General features: G+C 28.4%; 1 protein-coding gene and 1 long non-coding RNA gene across 4 annotated transcripts in view; one reads left to right on the top strand and one right to left on the bottom strand.

The window, feature by feature from the left end:
• LOC111040204 (cleavage stimulation factor subunit 1-like) overlaps positions 1-13,725 on the top strand; it is a 20,398-nt gene extending 6,673 nt beyond the window's left edge. Inside the window, exons 2-11 of one of the 3 annotated variants that reach the window (XM_022324012.1) lie at positions 4,372-4,515; positions 11,806-11,931; positions 12,001-12,200; positions 12,268-12,422; positions 12,477-12,707; positions 12,785-12,945; positions 13,020-13,170; positions 13,237-13,330; positions 13,396-13,527; positions 13,596-13,725. In XM_022324012.1, coding sequence (XP_022179704.1) covers positions 11,858-11,931; positions 12,001-12,200; positions 12,268-12,422; positions 12,477-12,707; positions 12,785-12,945; positions 13,020-13,170; positions 13,237-13,330; positions 13,396-13,527; positions 13,596-13,699 — 1,302 coding nt within the window. In that variant the 5' untranslated portion in view covers positions 4,372-4,515; positions 11,806-11,857 and the 3' untranslated portion in view covers positions 13,700-13,725. The other 2 variants (XM_022324011.1, XM_022324013.1) reach the window with 2 other exon arrangements.
• On the bottom strand, positions 3,553-4,330 carry LOC111040207. The gene is made up of 3 exons (XR_002605186.1): positions 4,278-4,330; positions 3,789-3,924; positions 3,553-3,674 (listed from the first exon to the last, which is right to left on the bottom strand). It is a non-coding gene; the product is annotated as an uncharacterized LOC111040207 (long non-coding RNA).
• Positions 13,726-14,822: the final 1,097 nt, after the last annotated feature.

The raw sequence follows: 14,822 nt of genomic DNA, 5'->3' as shown, positions 1-14,822 counted from the left end.
TAATTCAAAGTAAAACAACAACAAACCACATAGTGTTTTAAATTTTCAAAAGTAAAACTACGACGATTTTGTCTCAACACTGACTTATACCTACATAAATATGTAGTAAATAATACAAAATGTAAATCAATGTTATCATCTTAAATTAAAATACAATTCTGTACTTATATACACTTAAAATTATCATAGAAGTATTAATTAGAATATACTACAAAACCACAAATTTTGATGATGTAAATGACAAATTATTTTAAAAATTTGAATTGTTGTCAAAATTGTAATCAAACATGTAAAAAAAAGCAAACATTTACAAATAGTGTAAAAATATATGTATAACATATTTGTTTTTTTGATGAAAATGTAAAAACATGAAAAATATAATAACTACTAAAATCATAAAAATATAATTATTACAATAATAATACATTCAAATACTTATTTTATACAAGAAAATGTAAATTGTATTATTTGTATTATTTTCATAATTGTTTTGTATATTTAGATTAAAAAACATTCCATGGTCGTATACGAGTAAATTTCCGTGGCCGGCTTGCCAACAAATCGGCTGGTTTGCTGCCCACTTATTAAATACCAGCCCATAAAGATAAGATAATTTTACTTTATATAAACTTTGGATCAATACTGAAACATAGACTTATATAGATAAATAATAGTAACTCTGGGCAAACACCAAATCACTCTTTTGAATTTGGCAATAAATGGTAATTTGTGCAAAACTGCTTCGCCTGTTTAGGTTTTGGTGTATCAAAACGGCTCCCTCCATTATTTCCTTACTTCCAAACAGCTACTTTCGAAAACCTTTCACCCACATTTACCTAATGTATGACTTATATTATTTATAAATTTTTATATTTATAATGTTTAAATTAAAAAAAAAAACCCCCCCAACACATTTTGTAATCTCAAGTGTTTTTTTTATTTTTAATTCACGATATCAAATATATGATAACTAGAATTGGGTTTACATATTTTTTTTCCTGTCTTTATTAATTTTACAATGTTATACATATAATTATCGATATATAATGATTATATAGTTAAAATCTCAATAAAGGAAAAAAAATTATTATTTGTGTAATTTTTATAATTTACTTTCTATGAAAACACAAAATCATTTAATAATGTAAATATTTTAAATTTTTAATTCACAGTTTCAAATAAATAAATTTTAAAATGTTCCCAGTAAAACAATAATCATTATTATATAGCCAAAACTATTATCAAAAGTATATGAAATTCTTTTATTTGAAAATTTCTTTTTTAATAGATATTAAATCAATTTATTTTACAGATTCCTGATCTTCAGGTTCTGTTAGACTACGATGTTTGTTGAATTCATCTGCTAATGATGAATTCATAACATTTGAATTAGATCTAGAAGCATAATAAAGAGCAGTTGGACATGTTCTAGTGCACTCTCCATCTTTAAGTACAAAGCATTGCTTTTTTGGTATAAGTTCTGACTTGAAAACTGTGTGCTTTGACAGTCTACTACTATCTTCTGTAGGTACTGTTGTATCCTCACAAATATCTGTAGTGGACTGTCCAATCTAAAATGTATCATAATATTCAATAAAAATAATAAATATTACAGTATTTTAATAAATTACTTTTTGAATGAATGCCATTGTACAAGTAGGGCAAGCATATGGTCTCTCCTGAGTACGGTGTTCATGTTTTTTACTTGTACTAGTATCAGCAAAAGATTTGTCACAATATCTACAGTTATAAGGTCGTTCGCCTGTATGTTTTCTTGCGTGTTCTTTTTTAGCAGCTATAGTATTAAACACCTAAAAACAAGTAAAAATTCTAGATAATACACTAGTTGACATCATATCATATAATAATTTATTTATTTAATACAATTTACTTTGCAAAGATCAGTGTATTCCTAAACAACTTTCTTTAAATACTATTAAATTAATCACAGATTTTGGAAAAATTACAATTGGCTTTTCCCTACAACAACATAAAGCCTACAGAATGTATGTAGATACAATTTTAGTACAATTTAAACATAATATTGTATTCATTTATGGACAAATTAATGCGAAGACCTCTAAATGATCATAACTTGATAACAAAAAAATAAGACACATTTGAAAATTGCTAATAAATTTGACCAACTAAGGACATTCAAAATTTCAAACTCATGATATCTGTGTTAATGTAACTTATAGTCTTCAGTAAATTAATAGCACTCTGGAGTTGTACAAATGTATGATACTAAACAATCAATATGTAAAATAACAAAAATATTCATTATTTAATAATTGTTCATGAAAAATAACTAACAAAGACCCACCACCTATTTACCAATCAACTCAGTTATGGCACATCAAAATCTCAAATTTCTGCAAAGAAATTAGTATATTTTAGATTCTAAGGGGAGCGATGAGTGTATGGAATTTACAATGTTGTGTGTTATTTTTGCGTCTGTCATTAGCTTTCAGAGGAGTAAAAATGATTCAATTTTTTACTTCAGCATCTTTTCTGATAGAATGATAGAGTAGATCAACTATTTGGCTCATTAGGGGACTAAAAGTAAAAAAATCCTAGTATTTAAAAAGCAATAAAAGAAATTACCTCTGTGCTGTCTCTGTCTTATAAACGTACGACATACTCGATTTTTTTTCATCAGTTTCAATACTATTTTGATATTAGAGTGAATTGACCTATTATAAAACATGTAGGTAAGATTATTATCTAGTGCCCAAGGTAGCTTTAATTGATATTATTATTTTTAAGTAAGCTATGACCTTTTTGAAAAATATACATTTTAAAATGATCATAACTTACTTAAAAATAATAATATCAATAAATTCTGACATGGGGCCTTAAATAATAATCTTAAGTTTAAATTTTATAATAGGTCAGTTCACTCTAATATCAAAGCTAACAGCACACCATGGATACTGGTGTACAACGATTTGTGATGTCGTACGTGTGTAAGACAGAGACAACACAGCAGGTATATGAAAAACAGGGATTTTTATGCAAATCCAGTTTTTGACAAAATTGAATTTAGATTGTTTGGTGTCACTCAAAAACTAATAACCGTAGATACTTTAATTGTTGATTAAATAATTTTCATGATCATTTTCCACACATGAAAACATTTGCAAAATATTTTAACTCTTTTAGAGTTGTTTAAAGTCATGACAAATTTTAAATTTTTATAAGTTTATTTTCTATAAATGTTAATAAAAATTGTTGGTTGGGCCAAAATGCTTGAATATTTATTATAAGTTTCCTCATCTAGGTACCTATTATAATAAAGCTGTAGAAAAATATTGAAAAATACATTTGCACAATTTTTTTTTATAAGCATTTTAAGTTCGATTTTCATCAACATTTCAAAACATTTGAAAACTATTTTGTAGTTAAAAATGTATATGATTATCAATTTTTATAGCAAATTATTGTAAATTTAAACAAAGTTTCTTGTAAGCAGTTCATACTGTAACCAAGCAAAATTAAAATACATAGTTCAAAAGATAATTATTTAGACTCACTTTCAAACAAACATCACAAAAAATTATTGACCTATTTTGTGGAACACTAATAGTGTTTACATGACTGTCTTTCTGATTAATAAGTGCCCGCTCATTCGAACCTTCAAATTGTCCATCACAAATTAAATATTTTGATTTCTAAACAGTAAATAGATTAAGTTATTTCATTATTATACATGTACCAACTAAATATTTTTTATAAATTACATTAATTATTTGTCAAAAATAATAAATATGTGATAAAATACATACACTTGGAAAACTTGTTATTTTTAAATGTTGCTTGGTGTGCGATTCTAACTCTGGCAGTGACTTCAATAACAGTCCACAATCATTACACTTATATTTTTCTTCTTTAATGTACTCAAGTTCTATATTTGAATACAACCTAAATACGAACACAATTAAAACCAATTATTAAAATTATGTAAATATACAAATTGTGCTTGAATTGAAATTAAGATTTACCAATAATCATAATATATACCTATTATTTATGTGTGTAAATATATTTTTTTTAATTATTACTTAAGTTATTATATTTTTTCTAAAATGTTCTCTATGATATTATATTCTATCATAATATTATTATCTAATATTTTTAAAATACTTTGGTAAAGTATCAAATATAAAATAGGTACACCACCAAAGAAAAATAACAAAACATTTATCTCATCTTTTACATTTACTTTTTAGTTCAATAAATTTAAAAATTAAATCATTAATAACTGAATTATTTACTTGACTTTGTATGAATCACATTTGTCTTGGCTTTTTCTACTGCTATTGCTGTCTTTAGTATTTGATTCTTGATAAATGTAATCTTTATTTTCAGAACCTTCACCACGTGTAACACTCCAACTGTGTACTGGATTGATGAACTGTGAACTATCTGATACTGTATTATGGTGATTTTTAAGCATACGGCTTATAACATGTAGATTTTCGGGAGATGACGCTTCCTCACATTCGGGTATTGGTATGTCAACATCAACAGTTGATGACAAACATTCAACTTCTGTTTGTAATATGCTAAAACAAAATAAATATTTAAATAAAATATGCTACCTGATTATGTGAGTTCAGTTCAATATTAATTATAAATGTGTAATAAAATTATTTTGAAACCACAGAATTCAAACAAAAATTAATCATTAACATTTAATCTTATTGAGGTAAAAGTTAATCAAAACACCTAAAACAATTATGATGTACACATATTTAATTTATAAATACTTCTAAATTCTACTGTTATTATTTATAACACAAAACTACTAATAATAAAATTGATTAAAAATTGAAATCATTAACACAGTTTTTATTGATGTACCTAATGTAGTATTCAATATTTCTATGTATTGTTTTTAAGAAATATTTAATTAAAAATGTTTAAAAATCAATAGTTTATAATAATATAGTCTTTTAACATTTGACATTTGGTCATAAGCTCATAACCAGTAACGCCTACTAGGGTGTACATTTTATATTTAAATAGTATAAAAACAAGAGTTTAGAGGTGTAAAAAGGGTGTGGGTGAGATGAAGCTACCTTTACTGAAATAATTTTGTTTATTAATTTTCTGCAGATGTCGATAATCATAAGCTTATTAAGGCCATAGATTTACAAAACTTACTGACACTCACTATAGGTGAACGGATGAAATAACTTGTGACTACTGTACAAAAACTAGTCGTTCAATCAACAACTGCTACTCATTGTTTGAGCATATTTGTTTGAAATTTAAATCAAAACTCACGTGTTATTGGTAGAGTGGTCTATGTCTGAACTTTCAATGATTATTTCCGCACATTCTTGAACAACAACTTCTTCTTGAACAACAACTTCTTCTTGAAAAACAACTTCTTCTTGGACGTCTCATAAATCTTGAAAATTAATCCCAAAATCTTCCTCATCACTAAATGCAAAAAAATCATCACCAGCATCATAAAGCTCTTTGTTGATTTGCAGTCCTTTGCCCATTTTCTATAAATATAGAAGATTTAAAATGTAATAATCGCATTGTGCATCGCTCTAGTGTTAGATTTTTAAAACAACTATGATATCTTATAATTATTACTGAATGAAGATACTGATAATATATTAGCTAAGTATAGTCAGTCTTGTAAAAGATACTTTTTAAAAGTATTCAAGTACAGATACAGTTAATTATTTTGAAAAAGTATTTAAAATATGTATTTGAATACTCACCAAAAAACAATGTGTGAGTACTCATAAAAATAGTTTAAAAGAAGTAAAAGAACAAGACGCTTTCCCGCTTAAGACACTTTAGAGAACTGGTCCCTTAGTGGCGTCTTAGGCGGGTTTTACTGTACTTTCAAATATAAATAATTTTTTTACCTCAAAAATCTATTGAATCTATTTTTGTTAAAAACATTAGTTTTATAAAGCATATATTTTACACTTCATCATTTGGTAGAACTTCATAATAATCAATTGTTTTTTTTATATATATATATTTATATACATTTTTTACTTTTATTTTATGTGGTTAAAATTAAAATAGAAAATATATAAACTATAAAGAATTTTCAAAGTATTTGATTTTAAATACAGATACTTTGAGAAAGTATTTGAAGTACTTTGTTGGAGTACTTTTTTAAAAATTATTTAAAATACATATTTGAGTAAGTAGTTAAAAGTACTTGAACACTTTTACTCAAGTATTTTACAAGACTGGGTATAGTGACATATTAGCATAACACAACAGATTCCATGACCGCTCTAGTCACATTATTGAGCTCATTTTTTGGTATATAGTTATGTTAGTGAATTTTATTAACACAATGGTTTGTCCTACAGAATTGTTAAACAGTAAAGCTTCATCAATATTGTCCGGACTGAAATGCTCTATCCTGATAATAGATTCAACAACTTTGTCCATACAAGAAATATTCTTCATTCTATCAAGTATCTAATCTAGCTTTTGGCTAGGTACAGAAATAGATGGGAATATTTACTTCCACAAAGTCAGTTTCTATGGCAAAACGAGGCAGTAGCTAAGAGTATATCTAAAAAGAAACATGTCGGCAATTCAAATGTGATTGATCAAGAATGATTTTCTATGACCCTTACAGTTACTAAAAATCAATTATACCCAGAAGAGTATCCATGGGGAGGGGTTCGGGAGGTCAGACCCCCTCTTCCACCACAGATCTGAGAAAAGTAAACTAATTTTATAGGTAAACCGGTTTTTTTAAAAATATTTTAATAATTTTGACTCACCCACACACTAACTCATGCCTACGTATTATACAAGGTGTAACAGTTAGACCTGCCAAAAAAAAAAAATGATGCTACCTTAACATAGAACAAAATTTTTATACATTATATAAGTAGTAAAAAATTTAAGAACGTCCCCAAATTTTCTAAAATTATATTTTTGGAAAAAAGTTATTACGTTCCAAATGAATTTAATCAAAAAATATTGATATTTAAAAAAATTCTAAAAATAAACTACTCGACTAAAGTAATCGTTTTTATCATCAAAATTGTTTTTATTCACAAATTGGGGATTTTTAAATCATCAAAAAAAAATGTAGCTAAATTTAAAATTTTTTGTATTCAGTAGTAAAAAAAAAAATTTCATATTATACAAATTAAAATATTGATTATAACAAAAGTTATTGGATTAGTCAGTTCTTTCTGTTATACACTATATACTCATATTATTACTTTGATAATGTTTATATCGGGACGTTTATACGGTTTCCCCGAGGCTTCATTAACCTATGACGATTTTAAATCGGTCAAGTCTGGTCCCAATTCTACTGGCTGTACACAAAGTTTATTTAAGATATTGTGCTCTAAATGACAAAATGTAATTAAGTAATATCATACCTATTTGAACTCAGCCAGTTTGTGCATATTTATTTTTTAAGTATTAACTATTAATAACAATTTAATTAAAATAACAGTTGTTAAATTCATTTTTTTTAGAATTATAAATTGGTTTTATTTATTGTTTGAACATACTAAGGTCATTAACCTGGTACTATGGTGGGGGGAAGGTTGGTTTCATCCACCTGGGAACTGGTAACACCGACCGGTGCGCACACTCAGACACAACTAAAATGTAGACACCGCGCCACATGTTTTAACATAATATTATGATATACTGAAACAATAAAGATAAACTAGGTTTATGACCTAATTGTTGAAGTCTAAACATTCAATAAAAAAATTAAAAGTCAAAAAATGAGGATAAATACCCGATGAACGATATAATGAGCGTCTCTCCACTACTAATTAAGTTAATATTTTTTGAACCCCTGCCCCCTATCCATAACAATGTCCTGGATAAACGTCTGAATCAACTAACCAACAATTTATTTGAAACGTATCTTTCCCAATAATTAATTACAATTTTGTTGAGGCTCCAACCTTAGCCCGGGCGCTGGCCCTAGTCGCCCACCCCTGAATTTTAATTTAGCCCCCTGTCATAATTATTCCTATATTCTCACCAACGATAGCTTCATTTATATATTTTAGTTAAGAAAATTTTTGTTATTGACTAACTCTATATTATTATTATAATATGTGATGACCCTGTATATGACGTATCATGTCGTGTTATTTTTACTACATACTTAGAAGTTGTCTACACAAAAATAGTCGTTACCCAGAAGAATTGACTCATGATTTTATTTTTGTAACATTAATGTATAAATGAGAACGACTATGTAACGATTACCGGACGACAATCGCTGTGCATAACCGCTTATAGGGGTCTTGATAAAAACAGAATTAGATTTTATATTATTTGATTCAATTATCATCGTCTTTCGATCTTCATAAGTACAACGGTTGTGTGCTTGTGTCTAATAGTACATATTCTCTTCAACATCGTTGTATTATTATTTTAATAAATTAGTCAAATTTCGTTTTCCTATGTTTTCAGGATTTATAAAATCAAAAGCTACATTTATCACTTCTGTCATCTGTTCCAATAAGTTCTGCATCTAGTGATGAACATTTTCAGCAATGCCAGATCGATTCTCTCAGTTGTTTATTATAGCTATTCAAAGAGATTTATCAAATGTTCTAAATAAAGAGACATTTAAAAAAGATTTGATAATACTGCGCTGAGAATTAAACTGTATTGACTAGTGAATTATTGTTATCTTACATACATAAATTCTTTAACTTTCACTTATATTTATAAAAATTAGATTAAAAACTTGAATACATTTTTAACGAAAATAATATATTTTAATAATTTAATGTTTACTTCCTATTACCACTTTTTTAAGATTCGTATAATTAACGCATTATTACTATGATTATAAAATAAAATATAAACCATACATTTATTATTAATTTATGTAATGTGTTTTGGGAGGTGTGGGGCCTGAGCCTCCCACTTCATTAACTTACTATGAAAATGCTATGGCTGAAGCTCTACCCTAACTTTAAGGTCTAGTTGGACCTATGGTAAACACCTATCTACAGTGATATGACGCCACCCTGAACAAAGATTTAATGAAACAGCATCGTCATAGCGAAGGGGTATAGGGAATGATTCCCAAAATAGCATTTCATCACAGATATAGATAATATATTATTATTTATATAATATTTTATTGTCTATATCTGTGCATTTAATAAATGTTCCCTCCACCATAGAACAATAAATTGTTAGCCTTTACTAATTCTTCGTGCTCTGAGAAATTTACTATACTATCAGCGAGCCAGAAAGGTTTAATTTTAAACTTAGGTCAAGATAAAAATAAGGTATATTCCAAAGTAATGATATTTTAAGTTGATATACGAATAGTTCGCATCAGCAATCCCATAACTTGTTTCTGTTACATTTCAGGTCCATTGAAAACGTTTTGACCTCAGTCCGTGGGCTCGTATTAAATATATTAAAAAATATTAAAAATCTTGAATACATAAGTACTCCGACCGATATAAAGTAAATTTTTTTACTAAATCAAAAATCATTAAATTTTTAAAATCGAACTATTAGAAGTACCATAATTGTTCAGTCGCTATAAAATAGTTTTTATGAAAAATTAATAGGGAGTTGCAGGGGCTTAAGGCAGGGGTGTAATTTCAGTTTTTTTCTTGGTGTGCAAACTTTTAAGGAGGCCAAATTTGACATTTCACCAGGCCATTAAAAATATATATTTATATATATAAATGTAGGTAACCTAGCCAACCTATGTAAATATTCTTTCCTTAACTTTTATAATTCTAATTGAAACTCATTATAACGGCTAATGCAACTTTTAAATAGCTAGCAATTCAAATAATTAAAAGCTTATAAGCAATTAAAGCAACCAGCTAAAGCCATTTCCCAATTATTTGTAAAGAAAAAAGGCAAATAAGGTATAATATAACAGTAGTCCGGTTTATTTATTATATATATTTATTAATAAGTTTACTTTTTTCAACTTAAATCAATATTATTGGTACAATAAAAATAAAAATCTCCATGTATAAAGAAAAGTTACTTTAGCTATAATCAACGCAGAGCCGAATCTATTTGAGTTATCGAATTGAAATTTTTAGATTAATATTATAATGTCAAGTTCCACTAAGAACATTTTGATTTTAAAGTGTTGAAATCGGCAAAAATAAATTGTTTACGTACAAATTGTATAACTATGTACATATTTTACAGCACGGCCACCTGTGGTTTTCCATAGCGACATGCAACCATAACTTTTTCCAGTCTATGTGTAATCTGTCAAACTTAAAAATGAAATGTTTTAACATACGCCCTATATTTTTTTTTACTTTATCATAAAAGTATAATATTGTGCACATAAACATATAATTAACTTATAAATAAATGTGTATTATAATAAATAAACAGGACTTTTAGGTAGAATCCCCCAGTCGGTTAGTCCTAGTCGGTCGAGAAAATATCGTCCGCAAATGCTCGTGTTAAAACTGATGATAAGGCTATATGGGTCGCTGACAAGGTTATTAGTATATAGCGCACACCCCCCAATGATAATGTGCATAATTATGATGTCGTATATTGTTTATATAATATAGTCGTCAATATCATTTTATAATTGATAGATATTTAGGGTATGTGGAAATATATTTCAACAAGTAATTAAAATAGGTCAGACCTGTGTGTTATTTAACAGGGCCCTACGGCCCCAGTCCCGCTGATGTCGTGCACTCGGCAAAAGCTTTAATTATGTGTTAGTCTATGCGTGTACTCTGTTTCAATAAGGATCGTGAACACCGAGTCGTTGGCGCACCGGCGACTGATGAGTGACGAAAATCGGTCGGCCGACTGATCATTCTCCTTTGAAATTGAGACAGAGTACCTAAGGGTGCGACGGTCGCACGCGACTCATAAGTGAGCGACGGCTGTACACGGGCCTAGTGTTTAAGTTACGTTTGCTTTTAAATCAATAAAAGTTTTTCCGACCAAAATCGGTGTTTGAGTTTTATTGTAATCGTTTGGTGTTCTTACCTTTTGAAAGTATAGTGTCCGGATTTACGTGCTTTGAACCCAGGAGGTTTTGCTTAAACTGAGTAGGTAGTTATGCTGTGCTATGTGAAATCCCGAGTTATTCTGCTTCAACCCTTATTGAAGGTCAGGGCGCTAATAAAATTGATGTTAGGGAGGGTCGTGAATCATTGAACCATGGCGTAGAGGGTTAGACGGTTGTACGTTTTTAATGGGTCACTTGACACATATGCATAATACGGTCATTATAGGGGGGACATCAAGGAGGGTTGTTTTTTGCTGTGTGGGTGGTGCTATGTGCAACATCAGTGATGCCAATCCTTAATAGTTTGATACCAAAGACATTGTTGTTAACACTTACTATATGATTTACAGCATCGCTGTGTGTCTATATTGTACCTATAGGCTATAAATATTAATCATGCGCAGTTTAATTTATATAATATAATGAATACCTATTGTATTGTTTTATAAATCATGATAATAAAGTATAAATATCATTAATTTAGACGTATTTTACTTGTGTTTTCATTATTGGTCGTTAGACATTCCACTACAAAATTGATAGTGTTATCATATTTCGAAATTTAGGAACCGTTACATTTGGCGTCCCGTCGAACAATAAACATTGTGTAGGTACTACTGGTAAAGTGGTAAACAATACATATTTTAACGTATTATAAATTATAATATTAGGTACATCGTAGTCATCGTACATGTTGCTAACTTTCTATTTCTAATATATTATTAATACATTACATTAAAGTATAATCTAAAAAAGTTTGAATAACAATTTTATTTTTCTTGAGTTAGGTGCTGCCTATTAATTATTATTGTAGGAGATTGAGTTCAATAGACATTTAAGATGAGTGAAGTAAATAATGACAAACCTGAAATGTGTATTAAAAATAGACATCATTTATACAGACTCATGATAAGGTTAAGTATAAATCTTATTAAAATATAGTCCATAGTATTTGCATTAACACACATTTTAATTTTGTTTAGTCAACTTTTTTATGATGGGCATACATCAATTGCTTCGAGCTTAGCGATCCAAGTGAATGCTGATCCACCTTGTTCTCCATCGGATCGACTCAGGAGTATAGTGACAAAAGGCTTACAACATGAAACTGATCGACAAAAAGATGATGAACAGGCATCAAACATAAATCCAGTTCAACAAATGTTAATTGGACCAGGACTTGGTATGCTTAATAATTTATATATTGTATTATACATATGTGTATTAAATTCTTTACATGATTTAATTAGATTTGGAATTTGATACTAATGTGATTTGTACTGCTCCTGAACCGTCGCTTTATGAAACTGTGTATGTAACATCCCACAAAGGTGCTTGTAAGGCTGGTGCTTTTAGTCCCGACGGACAGTTAATCGCAACAGGAAGCAGTGATGCATCAATCAAAGTAATTATATTTTACAACATAAAATTGAATGACTTATTAAAATAATATTTGTAGATTTTGGATATTGAAAGAATGTTGGCTAAAGCACAAGATACTAGTTGTACTGATAATCAAGAAGGTCAGGGACATCCAGTAATTCGGACTTTATATGATCATTTGGAAGAAGTGACTTGCTTGGAGTTTCACCCTAACAAGCCAATATTGGCTTCAGGCTCTCGAGATTGTCATGTTAAATTATTTGACTATTCAAAAGTAACTGTGAAAAAAGCGTTCAAGACCATAAGTGTAAGATGTTTAATTAAATTATTCTATTTTTCACAAATACACAAATTATTTTAAACGCATACAACTTAACATTATAGGATGTGTACCCGATAACATGCATAAGTTTTCATCCGCTTGGAGACCATATGGTAATGGGCACCTCCAGTCCAATCATAAGGCTTTATGATATAAATACAGTTCAATGTTATGTTAGTGCAGTTCCTAGTCATCAACATACTAGTCCTATTACATCAATAAAGTATACAAAAAATTATCTTATGTTTAATGTTTATGAAATTATTTATAAAGGTATTGTTTATTATGATGTGTTAGGTTTGAACCAGGTGCCAAGTACTTTGTGTCCTCTAGTCGGGATGGTTCAATTAAATTGTGGGACGCTGTGTCTAATAAATGTATTAACACTTTTGAAAAGGCACACAATGGTAGTCAAGTATGCTCTGTGACATTTTCAAGAAATGGAAAGGTGAAAATGTTAAAAGTTTTATTTTTATAAAAATTATATTAAATTATTTTATTTTATTTTTTGTAGTACATCTTATCATCAGGCAAAGATTCTTTAGTGAAACTTTGGGAGTTGTCCACTAGTAGATGCCTGATTGCTTATACTGGAGCTGGAACCACTGGTAAACTAGTGTTTGTTTTCATTATAATCTGTACAAATGTATAAATAATCAATGTTTTTGAATAGGAAAACAAGAACACCATACACAAGCATTGTTTAATCATACTGAGGAGTATGTCATGTTTCCAGATGAAGTCACTACGTCTTTGTGTGCATGGAATTCACGGAATGCTTCTCGACAGCAACTTTTATCACTAGGTAATTCATTTTGTCCAATGCATTAAATTTGTTTTATTAAAATATTTTCATCTTGAATTATTTTGTAGGCCATAATGGACCTATTCGCTCAATAGTGCATTCTCCAAATTCAGCATCATTTTTGACTTGTTCGGATGACTTTAGAGCCCGTTTTTGGTATTACAACAAATGATTGGAGCATAAATTGAATATTTTTTGTTTTATCTAAAAACTATTTAATTATTTAATCTTGAATAAACTTCGTATAAAATATAAAGTATTGTGTTCATAATTTATTGAAATGTTATACATTTTTAATTAAATAATATTTCCTAAATTTCAAATAATATGGTCTATGGAATTTTTTGGCTTAATAATAGATAATTAAATGTTTAAAAAAGGTGAGGCAAATTTGTACTTCTTTGTTTTACACTAGGTGTTGTGTGGGTCATTGTAATGGATATGTTAATTTTAATTTAATAATGTTACTGTACATAAAAAATTAGTGTAGACAGACCTGTCTTGTCTGTTTTATATTATTTTTAGATTTTTGATCACAGTATTTACTTTATTTTGTATTTTCAATCTGTAGTTATAAAATTTGATCATCTTATACATTTTGAACTACAAAATAATTTGCAAATGGTTGTGTTTTTGATGAATTTTGAACTTAAATGCTTATAAAAAAAATTCATAAATTATTGATTCATCCTGAATTTCAGAAAATTTTATATGAGTTGCTGTGTGCTACTTCTTCTTCTTGTCCATTTTCTGAATTTCAGTTTCTAAAATTATCCAAGTCTGAATCATACTGGAATAATGCAAAAATAAGCTGACTCTCAGTGGTCTTTGGGTTATGCTGTAGATGTTTTAGGTGACACAAATTAATTACTCAAAATATTCGGATCAAAATTATAAAATACACTGATTATTGTTCATCATAAAGAGTCCAGTTGTTGCTCGTAGAATTAACTATAGAGAGGTTGTTACTGTGTGGGGTGGTGTTCTGTCTAAGGGACGGCACGGTTATGGTGATCAGAGAGTGGTAGGTAATAACGTTGTGAAATATTGTGTTTCCATTATTGTTTTTGTTACTATATCAATTTTTGTGTTTGAATACTGTATGATATTTTCATAGTGAATTATAGAAAGAATGTCAAAAAAGTTCTCTCAGTGGTAAAGTATAATTAAATATAACTGTTTTATTCTTTGTTGTTTTATCTTCAACCCAAGTGTTGTATTTGCAAAAATATCTTTGGCTCACCTATGAAAAAAAAATACATGATATACACAGTATTTAATTATAAACATAATTT

Source organism: Myzus persicae, unplaced genomic scaffold (genome assembly GCF_001856785.1).
Source record: "Myzus persicae strain clone G006 unplaced genomic scaffold, MPER_G0061.0, whole genome shotgun sequence".
Classification (NCBI taxonomy): domain Eukaryota; kingdom Metazoa; phylum Arthropoda; class Insecta; order Hemiptera; family Aphididae; genus Myzus; species Myzus persicae.
This window is presented reverse-complemented; position numbering and strand designations above follow the sequence as displayed.